At 40.3% G+C, this 14,446-nt stretch overlaps 1 protein-coding gene across 2 annotated transcripts in view; it reads right to left on the bottom strand.

Moving 5' to 3' along the window:
* Positions 1-14,446, bottom strand: part of NECAB1 (N-terminal EF-hand calcium binding protein 1) — a 66,392-nt gene that overhangs the window by 10,757 nt on the left and 41,189 nt on the right. For both annotated transcript variants that reach the window (XM_040588758.1, XM_040588759.1), the window contains 3 exons: positions 7,463-7,599; positions 4,936-5,048; positions 1,823-1,899 (listed from right to left, as the gene is read on the bottom strand). In XM_040588758.1, coding sequence (XP_040444692.1) covers positions 1,823-1,899; positions 4,936-5,048; positions 7,463-7,599 — 327 coding nt within the window. The remainder of the gene's footprint in view (positions 1-1,822; positions 1,900-4,935; positions 5,049-7,462; positions 7,600-14,446) is intronic.

The raw sequence follows: 14,446 nt of genomic DNA, 5'->3' as shown, positions 1-14,446 counted from the left end.
TTATGCAGAAATGACCTCTGGGAGGAAGCTGTTGTGTGCAGGCAGATGGGTATACCCTGGCCAGAGGCTTAATGGACAGAGCAGACCATAAGGAACTGCTGAGCATAGGAAGGAGCAGAGTGAGAAGCTGACAGAAGTTACAGACAGTGCCACAAGAAATGGCCGAATTTCACAGCTGGTTAAGGAGAAGTGATGAAAGAGACTATCAGACCTCAGGGATAACCGAAGGGAGTACTGAGCTTCTTTTGGAGAACAGTCTTGAAGGCCAGCAGTGCTGCAACTAATTGGTAATAAGGCTGAGACAACGGAAATACCAAATTTTGGTTCCAAACTGGGGCCAAAGGGGAAAAGTAATTAAGGGTTGTTTGTTCATTTGGGAGGGAGCAATGGCAAAGAAAGGCCAGTGTGCTTGTCATGCTCAGCCCTGTGCTGGGTCACCACCATTTATTCTGTTTTCTTGTTAAATCCCTTACATATTTTCTGTGTGTATAATTTGCTGCTGAACTCAAGTTAAACTAGTGGGAAAGTAGGAGGGGACGCTTGTCTTCCGGGGCCCAAGGTCTAAGACACAGCCTGGGTAAGGGACATGAGTCCTGCCACAAATACTAGGTAGACCTAAAGCCCATGATAATGTTCACAGGGAAGCATCCATCCTGATCAGCTGGAAAGAAGGAATAGGATCAGGTTGTTGTATGTTCATGGTTCTGCAAGTCCTGCCTGTCTGTTTGCAGGTGCTGGTGAAAGCACTCGTGCTGGTGTGTGTGGGCCCATGTCCTTGCAGTATGTGCACAGCCTCAATACTGGTGAGCAGTGACCTGCAGGGAGGAGCAGCATCAGCCGCACTGGGACTGGAGCAACTCCTGGGTCCGAGAGCACTTCAGCCTAAAACCTCACCACTAGTGGACCAGGGAGGAAGAAATATCCTGGGTCCCAAAGTCCACTGAATTCAGCCACTGCCTCAGCACCTCTCTGAAATTGTTTGTCTGTCCTTCAATAGGGACACTTTATGTAGAGAGCAACAAAGGAATTTATAACCTTACTTTTTCCTCTGCTATTCTTAAAAAAAAAAAATAAATAAGATAAATCAGACACAGACATAAACCAATTTTTAAAACCTAGGGTAGCAATCAATCTGATTGAAAAAAAAAAAAAGAAATATATATTTTCTGTACAGACAGATGTTACTCAGGTTTTTACAAGTCCTGAGAAACCTTGGTATCGTTGGATCAGATGAGTCATTGGTCGGACTCCCGGAGGGCTCTGCTTTGGCGTGGGAACTGCAGGCGGTCTCAGGGCTCTGGGAGCTGGTGCAGCTGGCTCCCAGGCAGGATGGTGGGGTTTGCATCAGCTTTTGGTTGAACTGTACTTATTAGGAAAATGTTTTAACCTTTATACATTAGTATTTCCTGAATGGCAAAGGAGAAAACAAGACTTTCTGTCAAGCTTTAGTGGGAAAGTTTGGAGGAGAGAAAAAAATTAGATCCTAAAAAAGGGAGGCTTGTCCCATGCTTCCCAAAACAAGCATAACTAAATACCATAACATCCTTCAGTAATTGAGTAATGTGACTTTTCAGATCTTTATGAAAAGTTGGATTTGTGGTGATGGGAAGGGGAAAGGGAAGCATGGAAAAAACATGATGCTCATGAAATAGGAAAGAAGGTGGAAGGAAACTGTAGGCATTTAATGAGTATTAGCTGTCTTAGGTGATGCTGAAGTTTCACTCATTACTGTTTGGAAAGACTGTGACTGGACATTGAAAGCATTTGTGATTTAAGGATTGCTTTACTGAAAGTGAGAGAACAGGTGAAAAGATATGCACACCTTCTTTTCCAGCCTGTCAATCAGCTTTTGAAGTCTGTTTATCTGGGTCATCCACTGGCTATCTTCCTCAATCCAACCTTTGGAAAATATAAATAATGAATGTTTATGCAATGTTATTAAATACTGGAAAATGGTGTATTCATTTGTATTATAAAAAGTTTAGCTTAGCTTGTCGTTTATTTTGCTTCTTGAAGATTGTGCTGCAACTAGTTCAATGTTCATTTAGGTGTAACTAAAGGAAAGCTTGATTCTGACTATGATTTTTTTCTTTCTTTTTAAGATTCAATAGAAACCCAATACAGAATGAAAACCACATTCTAGATTAATGCCAGTACTTTTGAAATCATGCTGATACCTGAAGAAAGGAATGCTTTCCTGTGCAGATGGAACTGTCTCATAACCTGAGCACCTTCTGCTCAAAATGCAGAATCATCTTGGGGACAGGTATGTTAAAGCTTTCCGTGTCTTAGTATTTTTCTTAGTTTGCCCTTTCTTAATCTTCTTTATGTGAACGTTTCTGTAAGTCAGCTGTTGTACTGCATAGCAAGCCTGTCTTTCAAATTCCTTTCAAATGCATCCCATGGAGGGACCACGTGCTGTGTCTTGTCTGCAGTTCCTCTTTCCTCCGAGAGCAAGGTGAAAGAAAGGCAGCCAAGACTGTCTTAAAATCTCCTGGCATGGCCAATACAGCTTAAGTGATAGGATCTTACTTCCTCCTGCAGAGGCAGCAGACCTGCTGTAGGGCCCTGGCTGCACGGACATTGCTCTGGTCAGCCTGCTGCTGTTCTTTGGGCCCTGACAGGATGCTTCCAGCAGGATTCCAGGGTTATTGAAAGGCTGAGTATGTATGTTCCTTCCCAATAAAAAAAAAATACATTCTTGTGAACAGCAGAAAAGAATTGGATGTATACGCACAGCTAAATGATCTAGGTTTCTGGCATGGCATGTTGAGAAATCCCGATATTGAGGGATTCCTGAAGGAGTCTCCTAGCATAATCATAGAATGTCTCATATGCATTGGGAATAAGGGGCTTTCTCTTCCTCCAGAAAAGGTTAATTTAGCTGCAACAGCTGTTTTTATACTTGCACTGTGAGGGGTTTTCAGCTTTTTTACAGTCATCTGCAATATGCTGTTTTAGGGGGTTTTATGTGTTCCTCCACTAATTACAGATATAATCTTGCAGTAAACTCTATAGCTGATTTAATAGCAGTAACTGGATGTCCCTTGCAGCTAAAGATCCTTCTTTACCTTTCCAACAGAACAGTGTTATTAGGTGCTTGATGAATTGCCGCAATATGATTATTAGGATTGATTCTTCCTACACTAGGTTTTTCTAGAATAAGATTTTCATTTTGAGATGTGTAATTTCTGCCTGTGGTGACTGCAAATTTTGACCAACTCAAGACTGATTATGTTTCATCATAATACCCTTCCTACGTTTACTTTTCTCCCAAGCTATGCAATCCAGCAGCAGAGGAAAGACTAAAGACACTGTGTCTCATCTCCCTGTATGGATAGGACATGCCCCTTTTCAGAAGACTTCTAGCTCTCTCCATCTCTACTGCAGTCATATTCATGACTGTATAATGACTTGATGTCATATAGCAAAGGTGAAGCTAGAAAATGTTCTACAAAGGCACAAGCATTTCTGAGCCTCTCTGAAGTCTCCTGAAAATTTTGCTTTTCTAAACTCTCAAGAAAATTGTCTATCAATCAGATGGAAAGGGCAGTACTCAAGGAAACGAGTACGTACATTATGAGAGTAGTTCCTGGCATCACCCACAGTGTGAACGTGTACGTAAGTAATTGCTCTATGGAGAGAGGAAGAAACTGAAGATTTTTCAACACATGCTTTTGATATATGTGTTCATTAATCTGCTCATTTTCCAGCTGAGAGTTCTTGTGACACTTGGACTATGTTGTCACCAAAGAAATCCTAATGCTGGGGATGTACCACAGGTGTCATATGCAGAGGAGGAAGAGTGTGGCTTTACCTGAACAAGTACAAAGGCTAAAGAAATGCTGGCTTGAGTGCTGGGTGTGTATACACACCTACAGTGTTACTGTGCATGTGGGTAGCAGGCAGTAAGGAGGAAGACCATGTGCCGAGAAACACAAATCTTGTCTAGGTAAGTAGGCAGCTCTTAGAATAGCTGTGGAGGAAGATGTTCACTCTTTAGAATTACTTTAATACAATAAATGGATTTGGTACCGCTCGCCCATGATTGGGTTCCTTCTGAACTCTGTGCATTAGGAGTGCAGCAACAAGGCTGTGTGACCTTGTTATGAACACTGGCAACTCACAGCAAGGGACAAGACATTATCCTACATCATTGCATTGAATGAACAGCATCATATGGTGAGTGGCAGAAATCAAGTCATGAATGTGTGTGACAGAAGGGTCTTCAAAACAGGGTTAAAAAAGAAGAGCTAAGCACATGGCTGCAAGCAGTGAGATCTGCATGGCTGGTCAAGAAGTGAGATTGATTCATCATGTACTTTGGTGCTTTGGTCATCTTCATGCCTTGGTTCTGGGAGACATCACTAAGCCTGGAGATGTCTTCATTGCGGCCTCATGCTTAATTTTGCTGCCTCAGAGAATCCTATTTACCAAAGTACCCTCTCATGTTTTCCAAAGCAGAAATGCTGTTTCAACTTTTTTTTTTTGTATCATCTTAAATATTTTTTTCTTTCAGGTTTTATATTTTCCCTCTCTGTTTCTTGTTTATTCCCCTCACCTGGGCTGTAGGTCATGACAGAGAACTTGGTTCTGTAAAAGTTATAGCCTTCACCTTTTCATGCTTACCTGCAGACTACAAATACTACCTAAGAAATGTTGAATCAACACAGAGCCCCAAGACAGTATCACAGCTTGGCCCATAATTATGTATGTATTTTTTATCAGTTCATATCTATGGGTACATGTTTATTTTCCTTATAGTGTGAGATAATAACTTCTGTATTAAATTGAAGACTGATTGCTGTCAGTAAAGTATCCGAGTTAGTTACCATGTCTAAATTAAATTTTTGAGAGGAAGATACATGTATTTTTTTCTGTATGTGTGTATGTATGCATGTATTTTAAATACCTTTAAAATGTGAAATACCATACCTGTGCTAAAATGAGGGCTATTTGGCGACAAGCTGTTGTTCCTCTGAAGCCTTCGAGCTGAGCGTTTTCCCGGCCATTGAATTGAGAGCACTTCTGGTTTTGTTGGATCTTGTCTGCAGAAAAACACAGGAGACTTCATAAGGTAAAACGTGGGAGGGAGCTCTCCTCTCTGTTCTTAAAAAATGTTCTTCAGTGTGCCCTTTTGAATTAAAAAAGGAGAAATACCTATTGAGACCACTGAATTCTTTCCCACATTTTCACTATTACTAATTAGTTGTGTTTAGGTTGCTAGTTAGTAGAGAAGTAAAAAAAAAAAAATAGGAGGGTTAAACTGGTGTAAATATATCTTTTAGGGAGACAAAGCTCGAGGTCAGTGTCTGTCCGTGATGTGGTTCAGACCTGACCTAAGGAACCATTCACACCGTTTCTTTATTCACAGGAGTTTCGTAGCACCTCTGCAGAGGAACTGGAGTCACAAGAACAGCTAGAAGTGAGATATGAACCTTAAACATTGGCCCCTTCAGCTTAAAGATTGAAAAGATAAACAGCAACATACATATGTTAATAAGGAAGGAAAACTGATGAGAATTAGTTAATATTGAATGGCAGGCAGGTATGTTTCTGGGACTAGTATTGAAACATAGCAGATACAGAAATGACGAATTTGTACTATGATGACAGTCATTGAAGCTTGATAGTTTGTGTGAGGACTGAAGGCTGTCTCTATATGGTTCTCCATCATCATCCAGCTGGAGAGCAGTGAAGGACCAGGACTATGGTTACTTTTAAACAGTTAGTTCTATGAGTGGTTGCAAAGAATATTAGACAGTAGCCTAAACAGTTCGGTAAATAATTCCCAGGTCACTGCTTTGGAAAGCTATCAGGTCTCTTGAAGCACAGAATGAAGGGTCACCAAAAGCTCAAACAATATGTTAAGGGGATGTTTTAAGATGGTATTTTCTGCAGCATAAGATCCCTTCACAGTAAGCCAAATCATGGCAGTTCCCCACTGTAAGCACTCTTAAATTACTTTAGGAGTGTCTTGATGGTATTTTGATTCGGACAGTTTGCCCCTGAGTTGTTAAACACAATTGAAGATGATTTTACATAGGAACTGGGGCATCTGCACTAGGAACTAACTCATTTTCTCTAAAATAGCTGTAGTTAAAGTACTGAGTTTGCTTGGCTTTTCCATTGCTACCTCAAAAAATGGGGAAGATGGTATTTGGCATAACAGCATCACAACTCTCTCTCATTTTCTTAGCCATAAACCAGATTCCCATCCAAGAGGATACTTCTGGACAACTGTACTGATATCACCAGAGAAGGAAGTCTCCACAATACCCTACCAGTCAACGCAGACGGGAAAGCTGGCAGCAAAAGGGATGTTCATATTACCCCATTCTATACACCCAACCGTGTAGTCTGAGGCATTCAGATGGTCTTTCTAGACTGCATTTCTAGAGTCTGTCCTAAAAGGCAAGTCAGAGAAGACGTCAGTGATTACTCCAGAGCATGTAAGAGCATCTAAGTTAGGCTCCAGCTCTGAACAGGCCATTCAGTACTCCTTTCTTCCTGATCAGTTGTCTGGTGAGCCTGGAAAGACATAGGCATGAATGAAGGTAGGGGTGTGCGGGTGTGTGTATAAATAAATAATAGATAGATAGATAGATACTGTGCACACTCAATGCACACTCAGCCTTTCAAAACCTGCTTGATTCCTGTGGTCAAGCTGCTGGCACAAAACCCCAGTGTATTATTCCATGAACTTCAGAGAGCTCAAAACCAACAGCAAAACAAACAAGAAAATAACATTTCCAAAAGAAAGAATGAAAAAGCAATGCATTTTAAAACACATGAAATGTTAAGATCTTATTTGTTCATGAAACACTAGAGTTTGTATTTCACTTTCCCCATCATCTTTAACGATACCATACTAAGGAAAACAAATCCATAAAGCCAAGTACCTTTCAAAAATGTTTTGATCCTTGATCCTACAAACCCTCACCTATGAGGTCATGGTATTAAATTCAGCTAAACCCTTGATGGATATAAGTTACCCAGGTGATTGAGAGTGGATAGAGTTAGATGTTAGCCAAGATTATGACCCTGTGTTCTAGGAAGAAGCTGTAACAAGCAAGAGCCTGAGTATTTCTCCTCTTAACATTCAGACAGTTGTGCAACCAGAAATGAAAAAAAATAATAAAATAAAGCTGGAAGAAATAAACAAGGAGACAGTCAGGCATTTGATATTAGTCAATGGATTTAAAAAGAAGTCAAAGGAGCAAAGCCTAGGATGTAACAAAAAGGTCCTTCTACATGCAGTGACCACAGGATCAGATTGGAACCTGTCTGTATTCAATTTCAGGAAAACTGTTAGTGAGTTCCTATATGGAACAAAAAGTGTATCCTTGTTTCTGCTGTTACTCCCTACAACAGGTTGCTGGGTGAAATGTAGAATGGCCTTGCAGGTTCACAGTGACCTGACTCTTCACCCCCTTCACTGCAGCTGGACAGGTTTTCTCACCTCTCCTGCCGAGTCTGCTCCTCCGTGGTTTCCATGGCACACTCCAGGGAGCTCTGGAGGGACTGAAGCTGGTTCAGTGTTTCCTTCAAAAGAAAGCGAGTCACAAACTGCTCCAAATTAGAAGCTTCCTGATAGCCCTGAAAATCACATGAGGGAAAAAAAACAACAAACACCAAAAAACAAACAGTAAGGATTTGCCTACTAAGTTAGAAATATGCAAGGAGAGATTTAGACTTAATTCAGAAAGGAAGCAGTTTGGATGTTCTCATGTTTATACATGCAAACTGAATAAGCAACCTTCATGTTTCTGGACAAAAAGTCCTCTGAATTTCCAGTTGTAGACACTGATCCCACCCAAGCTGAGAGAGGCCCAGGTACACAGTGGCACAGCATAGATTCTACTCAAAAAAACATCTTTTTCTTAGATTTCTTAACTCCAGTTGATGGCACGTTACTTCTTAAGTGTGGAAACGCCAGCACTTATTGACAAATGCAGAAATCAATTTAAAGTTTTTATTCCCATCCACTCTTGTGAAAAGACGTCTGCCCTGTCTCTTGATGGTGATTATGGGAATAGCCTTTGAGCAGAGCACGTGCTTAGTGATACTCCCCCTGGAAAACTCCACCAGCAGTTTGACTGACGGACTGCCTGTGCCACAGAGATTGCCTCCTGAATTTTACAGTCTTTGACTGATGCTTGTTCCTTTAACTTGTTTAATTATTTTTGAAACCGTGTATCTGTATATTTCACAATTACATGAAATGCATGTCTAAATGTTCTTTGAGTTGGAGCTTGGTTATTAGAAAAGTTTGCACCTATATTTAGCAGTCTGTAATGGTTCTTTGTGTAACAACATTTCCAATATATTTTACATGTTTGAAAATATTTATGCCTATTTTGTGTAGATAATTTCAGAAAAATTCTTATACCTGCTCTCTCCCTGGCCCAATGATTCATATTTCCATGGATTGAGTCAACTTGTAACTTTTCTGACAATCCCAGATCTACAAAACCCAGTGACATGCAGGTAATGCTGTATGAGGGGGGTCACCTACACAATAATATAAACATCCTCTTTGTTGTTTTCTCGTTAATAAATTTAATAGAGAGGATAGAGCAGACCCCTACAGCCTCTGCTTGCTGTGTATAGCTCCCATCAGGAACAGAGAAGGAAAATGCGCTTCCATCTCAAAGTCTGAATTAATTTGTTGCCTCCTACTCGGATGAAAGTATGCTGGTATCCATTTTTCGGATGCTCTAGAGTGTTTATGTGTGCAGAAAACCCACTAAGCTGATCTTGGAAGCCTTTGGGTACCATTCCATCTAAAACGGTTTCATAAAATATGAGGTGCATTGAATAAGATTTCTCTGGTCACTGCATCTGAAGATAGATGGTCTGTTATCTCCAAGCTTTAAAGAAAACTTGCCATTTGAATGGTGTTGCTGCCTCCTCTAGCCGAGAACCCATTTGAGTATTTTTGGCAATGCATATGGGTATTTTTAAGCTCTTCCCTGTTCTTCCCAGTGTGAATTACAGCTGAAATGCCTTTTTGACTTAGAATTTTTGCAAGTATGTGTTTGCAATCAGAACATAAATATGGGATGTTTTGAAATCTAAACATAAAATAGAAGATCTAAGATAATAACTTTAAAAGGATTTTGCTCTCTAATAAGAGCAATTTATTCACAATGTATGCATGTTATTGTTAGTTCTTGTTGGAAGACTTCTGCTACAGAAACCTCAGATGTTAAACTACCCATAAATTACCAGAAATTAATTACATACTCAGGAGCTTTATGGTCATCTATATTTACTTCTTCTGTCTTCAGATTAATCAGGTGAGAGCCACTCTCTGACAAATAATTTCTTATTTAGACATTTTTAAAATAGGTACTCATGGGAGATTGGCTGTCTACCTTTTGAGTAGCTCACCTTTTGAGAGACTCACATCAGTCCTATAAATAACATTTATGGCAACCTTTATGATTACTAAATCTTAGTATGCAATAGGAAAGCTGGGTTTTTTTCCTTCTAAATTGTCTCCATTGTAACTGATTTGAAACTTTGGTGCACCTAAAAAGATCACTTAATTTCCAAAAATTTTGATTCTCTGTGGCATGTTAGAACAATGTGTGTGAATCTGTGTAGCATGGGCAGCTAAGTAAAACCCTGGAGTAGAAATCCAGGTTATATTTTAATTTTTCAGCTTTTGCCAGTGCTCTTGGAAGTAAGTGAACAAAACGGTACAGAACTGACCATTTCTTGTAAGTTTTTGAATACCAAAGCAACTTCACAAGAGGAAAATAATCAAAGTGTTTTAAAATTCTGGGCATCCAAAAAGTTAATGCTACAGATACCTCCATATAGCTTCCTGCTCATAATCATGGTAAATCTGATACTGGCATGCTGAATTGCAACTTAAACAGTACATCAATGCTGTTTCATTTTGCAAACTGTTCAGGTGGGTCCTTGCTGATGGGGGGTATCATATAAACGTTAGCTGTGTAATACTTGCTACTGTCTGAGGCTTGCTGCCTTTTGGCTTCTTCAGAAATGCTTTCCTGCATCTGAAAGTTATTGAGGTGTTTTTTTTTTTTCATCAGAGCTACTTCAGGTTTGTGCACTGCACCAGGATTTAGTCTTTTTCTCTTCCCGCCCTGTTCTTCCATAAGTTCTACATTGAAAGGCTTCCCTGTGGAACAGGTCCTTGTGATCTTTAAATATGGCTTGGAGTTACCTTATCAGGTACACAGAGCTTTTTTGTAATGATGGGCTAGGCAGGCAGCATGCTAACAATCTGTGGGAGTCTGGAATTATCAAAGATTTTTTCCTTATGTATATTTTACCCAAATGTTGGTGTTTACAACTCTTCTATGCAGAATTACTTAACCTTCTTAATGCAGCCAGCTGGGCAAATGACTACTCAGTATTTTTCTTTTAGTAATGGCTCTGAGGCCAGCAGTCCTGAGCTTACAGCAACGTTGGGCAACTTTGACTCCTGCCCACTGAAAGATAACTACTCCTACCAGTCCTTCTAAAATTATTCAAAGATCCTAGAGGAAGGTATTCAACATATACAATTGTCAGCATTATTATAATTTAAGTTACGGAGGAAAAAAGATTGTCTGTTACAATTCAACTTAAACCTCAACTCCATCTCTCAGCAATGAGGAATTACAGCCATGCTTTGTTATTGTTTCACCACGCTACTTCCTACAGAAAAGTGCCTTCATTTGCATTTTACTAAAGGCACACTGGTAAAAGATCACACTAGAAGAAAGAAAATGTTAATTATGAATTAAAAAAAATGTATATAAATTTATTAAATAGTTATACTATGGTAGAATCAGCTTAACTGGCATGCCTAGCATTTGTATTGTCAGTATACTGACACCAATTAATAATGGCACCCACTGATAGCATCTGTGTGTAAACTAGAAAAATGGTCCGTTTCTTTAATTTCATTAGCTGTAAATTACCATTCATTAGCATATACATTATACTGCACAGCAGTTTGGGCAGTCCAGATGAAGTAAGTCTGTGTTAACATATTATGTTTGTTAGTTTTACTGAGTGTGAGTGAATGAGGGTAATTTTCCACATCTTCCTCATCAAGAGATGACTGTGACCTTTGTGAGCAGCTAAGATGGGAGTTTCCATTAATGCAACTGAAAATACACGATTAGCGATTTCCCTGCAGAAAAGGTCACCATGGCCTTTAAAACTGGCTTACGGCTATCTTAAAAGCTGCAGAAGAGGTTCTCCTTTTAGAAAGGCTGAGGAGGCAGATCTTAGGTACCTCCTAAGGGAATCCACATTTCAGGGCTACCACAGGTTCAGCAACTCTCTCGACCCTCTCGAGCCCTGGGGCCAGCCCTGATGATCTCCCCTGGGGTGACGGGACACCATGCTGATCCACTGAACAGAAAACTAGCTCCTTCAGATGGGGAAGGAGGGAGATACCTGTGTTTGCTTACTTGGGGCAAGCAAACTAATCTTGGTTGGGACAAAAAATAACTCTGAAATCTCTCAGAATGGGTAGGAGCTCGGGCAAGAGCTCCACAGACTTAGTGGGAAAGGATGTCTGGCTGTCATCTAGTCCACCCTCCTGTTTAGAGCAGGGCCAACTTCAAAACTTGTTCAGGCTGCACGGGGACTGTGCTGAGTTTGGAATAACTCCAAGAATGGAGATTACGCGCTCTCTCTGGTCCACTGTTGCACTCTCTGTGCTCAAAGTTATTTTCCAAATGTCTAGTCAGCATTTTCCCTTCCACAAACTGTAGCTGTTACCTCCTGTGCTTTTGCTATGTGCCCCTGAAAAAGACAGTGTTGTTTTGTCTTCTGTATAACCCTTCTTTAGATAATACATTTACATATTCCCTCACTCAGCCTTTTCTCCAGGTTGAACAAATCTAGTCCCCTTGCCCCCCTCTCTATATTGCTATTTCACTATCTAGTAGTTTGTTATATAACACTTTATAACTTTATTGTACTTTATTTGTAACATTATAGTAGTTAGTTATTAGTGTTATATTACTCTGCCAATTTCTGTTTCCTGTTTTATATCTCATATGAAAATGATTTTATAAAAATTATTTATGCTTATCCTTATAGAAAATACCCTCAAGACAAATGAAAAGTAGTTATCATCGAGTAAAACTCAGCAAGGAATAATCTATTTAAATTTCCCTTGATTATGGAATGTCTCCTGCCCTGTGTGTTTAGATCCTACATTAGTGGAACAACACTCTGGTTTACAACTTTAAATTGAGGACAAAAAATAAGTCAGAATAACTACTAAAATGAAAAAGAAATCAAGGCTTTTCAATTTCAATCCGTAAGATCTAATTCTGCAGACTGTAGGACAGAATCAGAACAGGGTCAGAATAAAATCATAATTTCATCAGAAGCCAGATCCAGAGATGCTCACTGTGTTGACTTCACACAAATGCAACTTTTACAGCACCCTCACTGTAAGACTGAGTAAAGGCATTACCTGCTAAGCTATTAAATAGATTCAACTTCAGTTTTAGAGTGCGGCACAAGCTTTACAAGTTTATTGAAGTATTGTATTTGGAATAAATTACATGTTTAAATTCTACCTAGAGAATTGGAACAGCGACAATCCTACTAAACACTTGCAGTGCTGACATAAAGAGCAATGAAATAAAATGGGCACCCATGGGCGATTATAGGAGAATATTGACGCACATTTGTAACAGCGTGTATCGGAACAGAAGAGTCTATCACTCTTCTTTTACTGGCATTATTGAAGGAGTCATAGACTCTTATTGCAGTAATATTATGTACAAAATTCATGCATAGATAAAAAGTAACTCCTATTTAATTGCTATTAAGTGCACCACATAGCTTAGAGACAAGAAACTGTTTTATCTCAGCAGGTAGCAAGGATATGTGTAATGCCACTGCTCCTGGGAGAAGGCTGTAAGGATACAAGGAAAACATCAAAGCTGTTGGTGGGTTTCACAGGTATTTGCAGGAGAATGGCTAGGTTAAATGATTTTATTTTTTCTGCTGTGAAGTTATTTCTACACATTTTTATGTTTAAAGGTATGGATATTAACTTAATTAAGGGTTGGTTGTTTGTTTTTTTAAATTCTATTTAACACATCATCTCCGCTACCAGCAAAATTTTGAACATTGCCTCTTTCTGACCCAGTAGGTACAAGACTTCCACAAAAAAGATCAAAGAAGTTCCCAAGAGTTTTCATTACTCTGATAAGGATCTAGGAAGAGAGGGAAGGGGTGAATCTCTGGAATTGCACAACTGCTCAGAATTCATCACTTGCAGCTTTTTGAATTTATCTGTGTTTGACTTCATTTGCACTAAGTCACAATCTTTAATAAATTTTATAGATAGAAAATCCTATGAAATGAAATTCTAAAACTTCATTTAATAATGTCCCTAGATAAAAATAGCTCTTTATTCATAGTGTCCTCTCTGCCTTGTAGTAGGGTACAACTCATGATACACTTCGCACTATCACCGGCGTTCCTCTCTTCAGCTGCATTTACAGCAAGGAGCTGCTGAACAGTTGATTACATGGATTTATACAAAAAGGATCCAGACTCCAATTCAAACCACCCGCTGGCCTGTCTCATAAAAAATTAGGGAATTGTAAAAAAAGCCCAAACCCTCAAGGAATTTAGGTCAAGTCATCCATGGCCAAAAGAAAAAATGTTCTGAATGGTACCACTGCAGCTCAAGCACTTTATGTGCTCTTCATCCTGAACAGATTTCTATTTCTTTATAATGAATAATAAAATCAGTAACTCTTTACTCTGGCCTTTCATTTCCAATGGAATTTGGATACTTTGTCCACTTAAAAACATCAAGATGGGAGATGGCTATGGTATTTTGACGAACCTAATCTTCTATGACAAGATGACCTGCTTCGTGGATGAGGAAGGGGCTTTGGATGTTGCCTACCTGGATTTTAGTAAAGACTTTGACAGAATTTCCGACAGCATCTCCTGGAGAAACTGGCTGCTCATGGCTTGGATGGGCATACTCTTTGCTGGGTGAAAAACTACCTGGACAGCTGACCCCAAAGGGTGGTGGTGAATGGAGCTATATCCAGTTGGTCACCAGTCACAGTGGTGTCCCCCAGGGCTCAGTACTGGGGCCAGTCCTGCTTGATACCTTCATCAGTGATCTCGATGAGGGGATCGAGTGCACCCTCAGTGAGTTGGCAGGTGACACCAAGCTGGGGGGAGTGTTGCTGTGCTGGAGGGCAGGAGGCTCTGCAGAGGGATCTGGGCAGGCTGGACCGATGGGCCGAGCCCAGTTGTAGGAGGTTCAACCAGGCTCAGTGCCGGGCCCTGCCCTCGGGTCACAGCAGCCCCAGGCAGCGCTGCAGGCTGGGGCAGAGCGGCTGGGAAGCTGCCTGGGGGAGAAGGCCCTGGGGGAGCTGGCTGACGGCCGGCTGGGCATGAGCCAGCAGTGTGCCCGGGGGGGCAA

This window comes from Falco naumanni, chromosome 3 (assembly GCF_017639655.2).
Source record: "Falco naumanni isolate bFalNau1 chromosome 3, bFalNau1.pat, whole genome shotgun sequence".
In the NCBI taxonomy this organism is placed as follows: Eukaryota; Metazoa; Chordata; class Aves; order Falconiformes; family Falconidae; genus Falco; species Falco naumanni.
The sequence above is the reverse complement of the archived record's forward strand: the minus strand, read 5'-3'. Positions and strand labels throughout refer to the sequence as shown.